Source organism: Rousettus aegyptiacus, unplaced genomic scaffold (assembly GCF_014176215.1).
Source record: "Rousettus aegyptiacus isolate mRouAeg1 unplaced genomic scaffold, mRouAeg1.p scaffold_m13_p_8, whole genome shotgun sequence".
NCBI classification, from domain to species: domain Eukaryota; kingdom Metazoa; phylum Chordata; class Mammalia; order Chiroptera; family Pteropodidae; genus Rousettus; species Rousettus aegyptiacus.
The window spans coordinates 71,075,651-71,088,262 of NW_023416311.1; the positions used below are offsets into that span (position 1 = coordinate 71,075,651).

The 12,612-nt window shown below is 32.9% G+C and overlaps 1 protein-coding gene across 4 annotated transcripts in view; it reads right to left on the reverse strand.

Moving 5' to 3' along the window:
- TNPO1 (transportin 1) overlaps positions 1-12,612 on the reverse strand; it is an 84,991-nt gene that overhangs the window by 28,198 nt on the left and 44,181 nt on the right. For all 4 annotated transcript variants that reach the window (XM_016122093.2, XM_016122096.2, XM_016122095.2 and 1 more), the window contains exons 7-9: positions 9,768-9,849; positions 6,845-6,967; positions 4,864-4,982 (exon numbers count right to left, since the gene is read on the reverse strand). In XM_016122093.2, coding sequence (XP_015977579.2) covers positions 4,864-4,982; positions 6,845-6,967; positions 9,768-9,849 — 324 coding nt within the window. The remainder of the gene's footprint in view (positions 1-4,863; positions 4,983-6,844; positions 6,968-9,767; positions 9,850-12,612) is intronic.

Consider the following 12,612-nt stretch of genomic DNA (forward strand, 5'->3'; position numbering starts at 1 on the left):
TACTTCACGAGATCTTGATTTTTAGTAAACAGGAGAGTCAGAATTCAAAACCTCTTTGGCCTGACTCCAAAGATAATTTTCTTTTCCTACACCAGATATAAGAAACTCTCTCTTCAGCGGTCCCCAACCTTTTTGGCACCAGGGACCGGTGCTCTCATGAGAATCTAATGCCTGATGACCTGAGGTGGAGCTGGAGTGGTGATGCTAGAACTAGGGCGTTGCTGCAAATACAGATGAAGCTTCGCTTGCCAGCTGCTCATCTCCTGCTGTGTGGCCTGGTTCCTAACAAGCCAGAACCAGTACTAGTCTGCGGCCCAGGGGTTGGGGATCCCTGCTCTATGTAAATGTCCTCAGTCTTTGTTGAGGCCTTACTTCAAATTTATGCATTTTAACATCAATTAAATAAATATGTATGAAACCAATTTTGAGTACAACTCTACTGCCAATGAGGTAATTTTATAAGCCCTTATTAACTAAAGGAATAGTAATAGGGAAACAGTAGCAGTGGGATTTTAAATTTCCTGGATAGGTCTAAAAAATGTTTGGGCCAAACTTCCACTATGTTCAAAGTTCTTCTAAATTCTAAAATAGAAAGATTAATAGTAACAACATGATAGTTGGTATAACATAACTAGATAAAATTTACAACACAGAGAACCACATTTTGTAAGCTACAGGCATTAAAGCAGGAGAACTGGGTTCATTTGGATAACCAACAGTTAAATCACTTATGATCTTTGTCAACAACTTCAGAAAAATGGTGAGTACAGATAGCAGACTGTAAAATATTGAAGAGTTAACATGAGGTGAGGCAAAGTGAAGACAGTGAACCCCATCTATTCCTTGAATCTTTTTAAGAAGGAAGAAACTGCAGCAAGTTAAAAAGTTATGGAGAAAGAGGCAACAGGGAGGGGAAAGTTGAATATATCTATCTGATGGAGTGAGGTCCCAGAGGCTAAGAAAAAAATTATGCTATCTAAGACCATAAATTTAGAAAGACTGGTTAGGAAGAGGACAACTCACATGAAAATATATCTGTAAGTTTGGGGACAAGATGAAGGGTCACTTGTTTTCCTGATAAAATAGAAGTACTCAAAATGAATGACGAGAACTTCAGAAGAGTGACAAAGGTTTGAAATAGTTGCTCTGGTGAATGGATGATAAAAGCTGATCTAGAACAAGAAAAACTGGCAAAGAGCAAGAAGGGTCCACTTGATGTGGAAGACCATAGATTGTCATGTTTTTCCCAATAGTATTTAACAAGCCGTAAAGACAGTTCAATTAATCCAGAGCAGGGGAGATGCATGGTAGAGTTGAGGGTTTACCATTAGTACAGTTAATTTATGATGTTTGTGCCACATAGGGAAAGAATAAAAGCATGTGCAGGAAATAAGGGACTAAGAAAGCTGGGCAAGTAAAAAAAAAAAAATGAGGTTGCAAAGTGAAATATAGGAGTTAACTGTGACCATTTAGCAATATGACATGTGACTGATGAGTCTAATCGTGCAAGGTATCCCACTATTTTTGAAGAGGTGTATTTGTTAAGATTCTTTCTCCTGAAACCTCACACAGCCAATGAAAACAAGAGAATTTTTAATGCAACATCACAGAAAGGCAATGATGTTAATACCAACAATCAATGTTTACTGAAATGTGTGCCGAGCGATGGGTCGTTTTCCATGAATTAATCCACACAACAGCCCCAGGGCACAGAAATGTGCAAGAATAAAGGCGGCAGAGGATGAAATAATTTTGGGAGAAAAAGACTTTATTACCAGATAACAAAATGTTATTAAATGTTTAATAATCAAGAATATAGTACCAGGTAAAACAAACAAACAAACAAATCAGGCTTTAGAGCCTAGAAACATAAAAGAATTTAACGTCATTATCCCTTGTTATATTACTGTGAGTTCGTATCAATATGAGAAATCTCATTATGTATACAGTTTTGATTTGTAAGCAAATATTTTTTTGCTCATAGTAAATATGAGTCTGGTTAACAGAGCTAGGAAGAATAAGGTTTTTTTTTAAGTCATGCTGTTTTATCTCAGCATCAGATTGATGTCGGTATTCTTCCATCCTCACAGTGCGTTATTTCAACTAAAAATAAAAGTAGCCTTGTTTTATATAAAAATGGTTCCCAAACTAGAGGTCTGGAAGACATAAGGTAAACCTAGTTATAACTGGCTTGAGTTGTTTAATGTTTGCACTAATTAGCAGAGCAAAAAGTGCTAATTTTTTAGCCTATTACCACATTCCCGCTCACTTTAAGGATGTTTAGATTTTATTAGTGTTTATAGAGCACGTAGCCATAAATGTATATTATTAGTAATACCTAATGTTATAGCTTAGGTTTTAACAGAAGGAAGCTCTTCAGTTTTTATAAAAATTAATGTCTGTTTACATGACTTTTACAATTATATGATTCTATAATAAGAAACAAGGGTATCATAATAGTGGTATCACAAATCAGGAAGAAAAGGAAGAATAATATATGAATTTCCTAAAGAAAAAAGAATCCATTTAGCATTCCATGTTCCAGATTGCCCAGAATAAAATATAGGTGGAAGTGGTGCTTTCTTTGGGGAAAAAATTTATTGGAAAAGAAGTTAACTGACTATATGAAAATGAGAAAATCCAAGTACAAAATATCTAAAAAAATGACTCCACTAACTTCTGATAAGTGTAGATGAATTCAGTGAGAACTTTAACAAAGACATAAAAAACATAAAAATGGAAAATGATCTATATAGAGGATGGGAAAGCCAAGAATACTCAATCAGAATGGCAAAAAAAAAGAAAAAAAAAAGCTAAGACTATAATAATAATTTAAGAGCCTATGGGGCACTATTAAATGTAAAAATATCTGTGTCATAGGAGTATCAGAAAAAAAAAAATGTTGAAGAGCTATTTGAATAATGAAAGAAAACTTCCCTTACCTGGTGAAGGAAATAAGACATACAACCCCAGGAAGCTCAGAGTCTCAAGAAAGAAGAACCCAATGAGGCCCACAGCAAGACACATTCTATCAAGTACCTCAAATGGAAAAGAATTAAGTGCTCCAAACAAGAGAGTGGCTGAACGGATAAGAAAACAAGATCCCTACATATGCTGCCTACAGGAGACTTACTTCTGATTAAAAGACTCAGACTAAAAGGAAGGGGATAGAAAAAGATATTGCCTTGATGGACCTAGAGGATATTACACTGAAATGAAATAGAGAAAGACAAATATCACATGATTTCATGTACATGGAGAATCTAAAGAACAAAATAAATCACAACAACAAAAGCAGAAATAAACTCACAGATACAGAGAATATTTAGAGAGATACTAGATAGGATGGGGTTTGGAGGGACAAAAAAAGGCAGAGATTAAGAGGTACAAATAGTTGCAGAACAGATATGGAGATGTAGAAAGTAGCATAGGAAATATGGTTAATGATGTTGTAATAAATAAGAGGGGTAACTAGATTTAATGGGGTGATCACTTTGCGAGTTATGTAGATCTCTGATCACTATGCTATACAACTGAAACAGGTATATTATTGTATGCCAACTGCAATCGAAAAAACTCATTGAATTGTACAATGTAAATAAATAAGTAACGAATTGTCTATTATATTTCCATAAAGATGGGGGAAAAATATGACTCTGCTAATACTACAACATATTAAAACAAGTGGTTTTGTTCTTTGCTCATCCTGATGGCTAAGATTAATTATAATTAATGGCTGGCTAAAGCTGTAATAGGATGGAACACCACTGGTATAAACTGGCATAACTCCACTGGAGAATAATGTGGAATACTTATGAGGAATTTTGAAGAATTCAGACCTCTGACTTTGGGGAAAATCACTTCTAAAAATTCTACCTGAAATAAACAACCACTTATGGACAAAAAAAGATGTTCACTCCAGGATTATTGGATTAAAAAGTAAAAGGGCAAACTATTTAAATATTTAATAACAGAACAGTCAATTATATACACATAGTATTCACACCGTGATGGAAAGGTACTCAAAAGTTTAAAGACTAATGACATGGAGGAAAGCATGCAACATACAGTAACTGAAAAGAGCAAACCACAGAACAGTACAATCCGAATTTTAAGAACGAACTATAGCTAGGTGCCATGTTAAGTGTTTCACATATTATCAAATTTAATTCTTCCCTAAACGCCTTGAATATATGCTATTTGAAATATGGTACTAACATAGAAAATAACAAAAACCAAAAACACTAAAAGCAACACATCAAAAATACTGTGATTACTCAGGATTTTAAGTTTTCTGCATTTTGGTTTTCTTTCATGAGCCTGTATTACTTATTTTCAAAAGTAAGCAAGCATTACTTTTAAAACAACTGATTTTAATACATATATCAAATTATTATTGTATACCTAAAACTAATGTTTTAAGTCAATTATATCTGAAAACTGGAAAAATTAAAAAAATAAAATAAAACAAAACTGATCAAATAGTATTTATATGGTTAGAAATAGGCTTAATACTGTTAACCTAAAATTTCATAGCATCCTAACTTGTGGGAAAACATTTTTTGGGAAAAAACCCACCAGAGTCAATGGTGAAATTATAAGAATTATTAAAAAACAAAACAAAAACAACAAAATAAAACCAGTGCCATGAGTTGTCCAAAATTAAGTATAATTTAGAATAAACCATGCTCGAGTAATTAAAAAATTTTAATTGCCCCCTGAAAATTCTCTTTCCTTATACCAACAATAAATTTAAGTTTGACTTCTTTAGAACTTAATTCCCTGATGGCAGAATTCAACTTAAAAATGAGTAATCATATTAAATTTAAGAACACAGTAGTATTCACAAGAAAGAACACTTACTTAGGAAGATGCCTTACAAGTACATCTTTGCATATTGGTTGCTCAGCCAAAGTGAGCCAAAATTCACAGGCTTCTAAAGCCACATTTTCATCTTGATCTTGGGTCCTCTGTAGCATGTACTGTAAACAAAAGAGCCTTAATATTAATCAGTTAAAATCATACTATTAAAATAAAACTAATCTTATTTCAGCAAGTTAACAGTCCTTTGCATGGCCTTACACTTTACAATGGCTCCCAATCTAGGGTGTAGATTTTTTAAAAAGCTTTCTAGTTAATTCTAAAATGCAGCCAAACAAGAATCACTGCGTTAGAATGTTACCTGATGAAAAGTGTTCAATCCATGTATCATTTATCTGCTTCTGTATGGATATATTTTGTTTTATTAAACCACTGAGATTTTAAAAATCTATCAATTATCAAATATTAAGTCTTTGTAGAAACACCAAAATAAAAAAACTCCATTAAACCTTTCTTAAAATGAAGAATCTTTTTATAATATAAAATCTCTTTGAATGTGTATCTTTCACATACTTAAAGATATACATAAGTTAATATATATATTTTTTAATTTGGAAAGTAGTGACATTTCTCAGTATAACTATAACTTGTAATTTCCAATAAAATAGCTTTATCATGTCCTCTGAACATACCAAAGACAAATTCACTTATTTGGAATAACATGACCTCAAATCTATCCAAAGGCATGCTGTCTAACTTTCTTTAAAAAACCCTTACATGCAATAACAAAATAAACATAATCAAAGTTACCCAATTTCCCAATATAAACTGGAACTGGCATCTACTGATGAATTCTTAGTAAACATCCTCTGCCTGATTGAAACACCTCACATATGACAAAATACGGCAACCAACAATTGTGACAGGCCAACCCCTATTACATTGCACACCATGTCCTACTGAAAAAAAGATCTGTAGCATTATAAATTAGGCTCCCCAGCTGTAATATGGCCTTAGCAAATGACAAAATGTTCTTATGAACTTTCTGGTTAACGCCACTCTCTCTCACTAAAAACTTTCAACCAACCCCACCTGACTCTTCTAAATACTTCATGGGGAGAAGAGGCTCTTCAGAGAAACTGTCATTTATCCCCACCTTACACTGCTACATATGCTTAGCTCTACAATCATCTTTCCTAATGTTTTAGAAAAGAAGTTGCTATAAATCATGGATACTAGCCTTCTTCTAACAGGTCTTGGACTCCATCCTTAAAAAAAGATCTTCCCTCTCCACTTTATATCGATCTCTGGAACTGAAAGGGAGGATCTAGATACACACCGTTTAATCTACTCACACGGCTACTCGCATACAACTATATCCTGTAATATGAAAATTAAGTTGTATAATGTGGCTACAGTATTACTGGGTAGTACCCAAATTTTTTGTTCTAGTAATAACTACATCTCATTATTTATTCCTTCCTTGAAATATGGCAAAACTGTGATCAATGTACTTAGAATTTCCCAATAAAATTATTTTAATTACATTTTAAAATCTAAATGGTTTCCTAGAACTAAGTATAATAATAATTGTTATGTATTTTCTACTCATAAATCTCACTGTTATCATAAATAACCAGGCTGATCAGGTTATTTTTATCAGTAATGGATAGAACACTCTTAATGACAAAATAATATGCCACTTAATCTATCAGCTTTATCAATCATTTAGTCTACCTAACCCATTATCTAGTAAACACACATAATCTAAATATTTCCTAATTATTTTGGTTAAAAGCTATTCGTAAAAGGGAAATGTTATTTCCTCCTTCGTAACTCTTTAAATCTCATAAAAATTACCATAAAGATAAGTTATCATTTTAAGACAATCATAACTATTTTTTGTAGTCACCTCCAGCTTATGAAATAGTATTAGAAAAGAGTGGTTTCACATTGCACACTTTATGCCCAAGATTTTTCTTGAGGGAAAGATGAGGAGAGAGCCTTTAAATTGCTGTGTTACCTCAACTATATTATGCATGTGAGGAAGCAGGCGATCCATTCGAACTTCAAGCAACATCACAAGAGCCCGGCACACATTTTTCCGTACCTCTGGTTCTTCATCCCCAGCCAATGCAAAGAGATTCTATTGTACAAGAAACATTTTTTCTAGGTAAGTATTACCAATATCAGAATGGTTTATAAATAATAACCAGTATTCTGCAAGTTGGTAACATTTAAAAAACCCTAAGATACAATACAAATAGACTGACCGAATTGGCCAACAATATCAAAAGTTATAAAACAAATGCATAATTGCCCCAAATTATGATTTTGGTAAATGATCTAGATAATTCTTTCTGATAAAGTATAACTGGTTGTGTTTTGAGGTAATTTTTCATTTTTGAGAATAAAACCATGTCATTAGGACACAGAGGCATTCATTCAGAAGTAGAGATAATCACTAAAATACAATTTGATTTACTCTTCAAAATTACTATCTGTCAAGAGGTTATCCCTATCAACTCTGATTTTGAAGGTGGTAATAAGTCCCAGTTTTATGAAATCACCAATAATTGGGGAATATATGCTGAGTTTGTTCACTGAGTCAACTACTGAAAAAATAATAAAAGTAGCAATCAATCTTATACTGTTAAGAAGTTTCTCTACAAGGTTTAAAAAAGAGTCTGAATGAACAAGAGATTTTTGTTTAATCTTCACAACTCTGAGATGTTATACAATTTTCCCAATGAAGATATGAAAGTTTAGATGTTAGGTAACTTGCTAGCCAGTAGGAGATCTCAATTTGGTTTTCATGGATTCATGAATAAGTCCACACTCATTTCACTATACCAACAAGCCTCCATTAGAAGAATAAGCTCTCTTTAGAGGCTGCAGATGGGATGTGACAAAAAAAAGCAATAAACCTTTCCTATCTCACTCCTGAGATTTTACTTTATTTGCAAACACACACACACAACACATACATTAAAAGCAGTAAAAAGATTATAAAAAAAAATTAAGTAAAATCCAATGTGCCCCATTGTCTTTTCCCAGGAAATCATCAAAATGTCTCCAAATAGATGAACATGAAATCTTATTACAAGAAAGGGTAAGACAATGAAGAAGTTCAAATATCAAATATAAGTTTGTGAAGTACTGTTATAGCATTTTAAAACCTTTGATTTCCCCCAAGTCCTGCCTCCACATCTCATACTTTCAAAACTCTATAGTTCCTCTTTTAAACAGATATATTTTACAAGGTCAGAGAATACTGTTCTTTCCGGCAGGCACTGCTTACATGTTAGAATATATACCTTTCCTTAATTTGATGTTGTCTTAATATGAATACCCAGCTTTGCCAAGGTATGTTATGGCCATATATTAGTAACCAATACACTTCTCATCAGTAACAAACATCAGCTCCTGATGAAAACATTGATAACTGAAGAAAATAATTAATCAACTTATTTGGCAAATAGTCAATTTATTTGGCAAATAGTTACTGAGGGCCTACTATGTATCAGACACCGCCTCTGGAGGTTTACTGCTCTTGCATGAAAAACTGGCTGACCATTAGATAATTATCAAGTAGCAAAGAAGTGTTAATATGGCATTCAACATTAATTGAAACTATTTTAAACTGCTGGGAAAAATGTTCTTGCTCCACTTGCTGAGTAGGGTAGGGTCTTACTTAATTTTTATTTTTAGAGAGAATTTAATTTTTTTATTCTAAATTATATTTCTGTGTAAGATACTGGTATGTCTACCCGTTCCCTTAATAAGGTATGAAAGAAGAACACTAATGGGAACTATTATTATAATGACAACTTCTAAAAGTAATAGTAGTAGTTAGTATGTACAGTGCTTACTCTGTGGCAGACATTGTTCCAGTTTATTATAACAATCCAACAAGGTAGGTCTCATTTTACAGATGATGAAACTGAAAACATCAGTTTATGAAGGTGTCCAAGATTAATATAGCTATTAGGCTCTGGACCTGGGATTTGAACCCAGGCAGTCTTACTCCAGACCTCTATTATTATCTACTATCCTCTATACCAAACTTTTTAATACATCTGAGGTATGAAAGTTATTTAGGTACCCCTAGGACCAAGCACAGTGCCTGATTCATAGTAGGTACTCAGTAAATGAGGGGGGAAACAAAAACAAAACATATATACAATGATTGTCTCTATTTATAATTTTCCAATAGAAAGACCAGAAGTATGGCCTCTAAAGGATTTTTTAAAGAACAGCAGGGGAAAAAAAGGGACTATTTAATTAATTTCATTTGACAAAAATAAAAGTGAAGCACTTAAATTATGCTCTTGTCTTTCTGCTTTTATTGAAAGTTAAGTGTTTTTAGAAATGTTTGTTTGAGATTTAAAGGCCAATGTTTTCCCTGACACATATAATTTTATAATGGGAACTAACAGAAAAACAGAAGTACAACAGGCCCTCGAATGTCATTTCATTATAACGTTGATGAGCTGTGGTAGGAACTTAACTCTTGTTTCTATCAGTTAGCCCACAGTAAAACTGGTTTCCTTATACTTTGTTTCACTTAAAGTCACAGAATATATTTATGTACTGTACTGTCCTTTAGATTCCATATCGATTTAAGTGTATTCAACCTCAGCAAAGTTTCATGTTTCAAATACTGCAAATGAGCTGGGAGAGTTAATTTCCAAGTGTGAATGAATAGTATACCAAAGCAGAAATTTTTATAATGAAGATATGAAACACACATACTCCATAATCAATGCTCGTATCATGATACAAATAGAAAAATCAGTAACAAAGGAAAAGTTTAGTTATAAAACTACATGTAATTAACTTTATTTTCCCTTCATCTACCTGCCATCTGATCGGAACCCTTCTTCCTCAACTAACATTTTTCTAACATTCTCACAAATAGGAAGGTGGAGGGGAATAAATCTTACCTCAATAAAAGAATCAATGTGCAACATCAGAGCTTGAGTCCTACTGATGATAAACTGATTGACACATGCAACAGCATGAGATCTAGAAATAAAATTCAAAATTCAACACATGTTCACTGCATCTTTTTTCTATTTACAGAAGGCTGGTTAAGAACTTAAACATTTCTCTATAAAAATATGGTGTATACACACACACTCACTCACTCATAAAAAAAATGAGTCAAATTTCTCTGCATTAACACAGAAAGAATATGAATAACATAATAAGTGTAAAATGCAGGTTGCACAACAATGTTAATGCTCCTATGTTAGTGGATACCTCCAAAGGGTGGGGGCATATGGGAACTTATATACCTACAAATTTAAAAACTGGTTTGTAGTCCTTTTGAAACTAAAAATGTATAGTCTACAGTCTGTGTGTTCTGACATACTCAATTCCACAGCAATTCTCAATGGCACCACCTTTAAAAATATACCCAGAATCAAATCACTTACTACCCTCCACTACTTTCCTATTCCAAAATCATGATCTCCCAGCAAGGATGACTCCAATAGGCTTTGACCGGCTTTCTGAATTCCACTGTGCCAAACCCCACTAAAACTTGTTTGACACACATCAATAAGATCAAATTTAATCCTTGTTCAGCTTAGTCCAATAAAACAATCTACTTTTTAAATATTTTTAAGCTTTGTGGGCCACTTAAGACCTTCATTCCTCAACCACCTTCCAACCTTTTAAAATATAAAGTCATCCTTAGCTCACAGGTCATGGTTATGGCTGGATTTGGCCCCTATAGGTCAGTTTGCTGACTATTAGCCTAGATATTACAGTATAATGTGGTTACTCTCTATTTCTCTAACTTCATTTCCTACTATGCTACCCAACTTTTTTCTTCTGTAGCTCTCAAAGGCTTGTTCCCAACCCAACTCCAGGGCCTTCGTATTTGCTGTTCCCTCATCTTAAATGTTCTATGCCTTGCTATCTCAAAGACTGCTACTTTACTTTCTTCAGGGTCTCTGCAAGACTGGTTCCTTGCTTTACAAAGAATCTTCTGTACAAAAACTTCTGAATTACTGTCTAACCTCTTATTCTCATTTTTTCATAGTATTTATCATGAAATATTATTATCTTCTATGACCCAACAGAACAGAAAGTCACCATATAGCCAATGTGACAAGATGTTCAACTTGAGTTATGACAAAGTAAACTGTCGAGACCATAAATTTGAAATAACATTTTATATCTATTTGATTAGCAAAAATTAAAAAGTGTGACATGACTAAAAGCTGAATGTGTACCCAAAGAATCCTTTATTTTGTTAATAAGGAGTGTAAATTAATGCAGCTATTCTCGAGAACAGTGTGTTGTTATTTCCTTGAGTTATTCATATGCCCTGTGTCCCAGAAATTCCTTCCCAAGAGTTTATGTACATTCTTAAGAGAAACTCTTGCAAATAGAGACACTAGTATACAAATGTTTTCAGCAGCACTACCCACAATAGCAAAAACCTAGAAGCCACTCAAAAGCCATGGGTGAGTGTGTGTATATAAGATACATGAACTGTGTAACTATTATATAAAGGAATACTATACAGTAGTCAAAACAATTTGAGCTACATTGACACAACACGGACGAATCTTAGCAACATAATTTTAAATTTAAGTTGTCACCAAAGATTAAATTTAGTAAAACACTTTTTATAAAGTTGAACAACTTGTATATATACATTTTACACATATATGGAATAAATTATTTTTAAAAGCAAAAAAAAAAAAGAGAAGGATTTAATGCTGGAATTAAATATAGGTTGCTGTCAAGGTCTTAACTTTTATTTTTGGTGGTGGATTTAAGTACTTATTATTGAAAATAATAAGAAGTAACTGAAGACTAAATGGAAGTGGGAAATGATAACAGTATCATGAGTTAGGAATCATAACCCAATTTGCGTGACTGAAAAATAAAACTGCTCTGATTTTTAAATTGCTTAGTCGTGTGATAGATAAAACTGTATTTCTTTGCCTCATTCTACGTTCTCAAAGTCCAACAGTTATTTTTAGAGGAAAAAATAATTTCATAGTAAATATCACTTAAAATATATTAATAAGGTGTTAAGACATATTTTCAGTGTGTAAAACAGAATCTCAAATAGGTAGTAATGAACATTCACTGAATGGAAACATTTCTGTATTGGTGAACTCCACCTAATTACACATGATCATCTACAAAAATGTCTTTAAATTATAAAACAAAGTTTTATATCCGGTAATGGTGTATCAATGAGCAGGAATGTTTTTTGAATTTTTCTGTTTGTCAATTGCTGAGAATTGGTCACAAAAAGGTAAATTTCTAAAAAGAATGCAAAACATCACACTTTCTTTCATCCCCTTAGTTGAAATGTTAAAAGGGGGAAGACTTCCTAGGGAACATGAACTCCTCTATCTACGTTCTTATGCCAGGAAGAAAAAATTTTATTTTTAAAATGTTTATTTGCCTGATACTACCACAAATAAGCAACTATAAATTCCCACTGTGAGTTTCACACTGTACTAAGTACCATGTAAGATGAAAAGTGACTAAAATTAAATAAAGGTAAAAGAATAAGAACTAAATAGAGGATTCAAGCAAGAAAAAGATTCCGATTACCCTCTGGTTACATCGTTGAAAGCATAATCCTTTGGAATACAGCTTAGAATCTTAAAGTAAGTCCCAAATAGCATCTGAACTAAATAATAGTTTAAGCCTATACTGTCAAGTTCATGCAGCTGGACATTCCTGAAGCCTCTAGAAATGCACAATTTCTACTTTAAATAGTAAAGTTTATTTTATATAAAAGCATGAAGTACT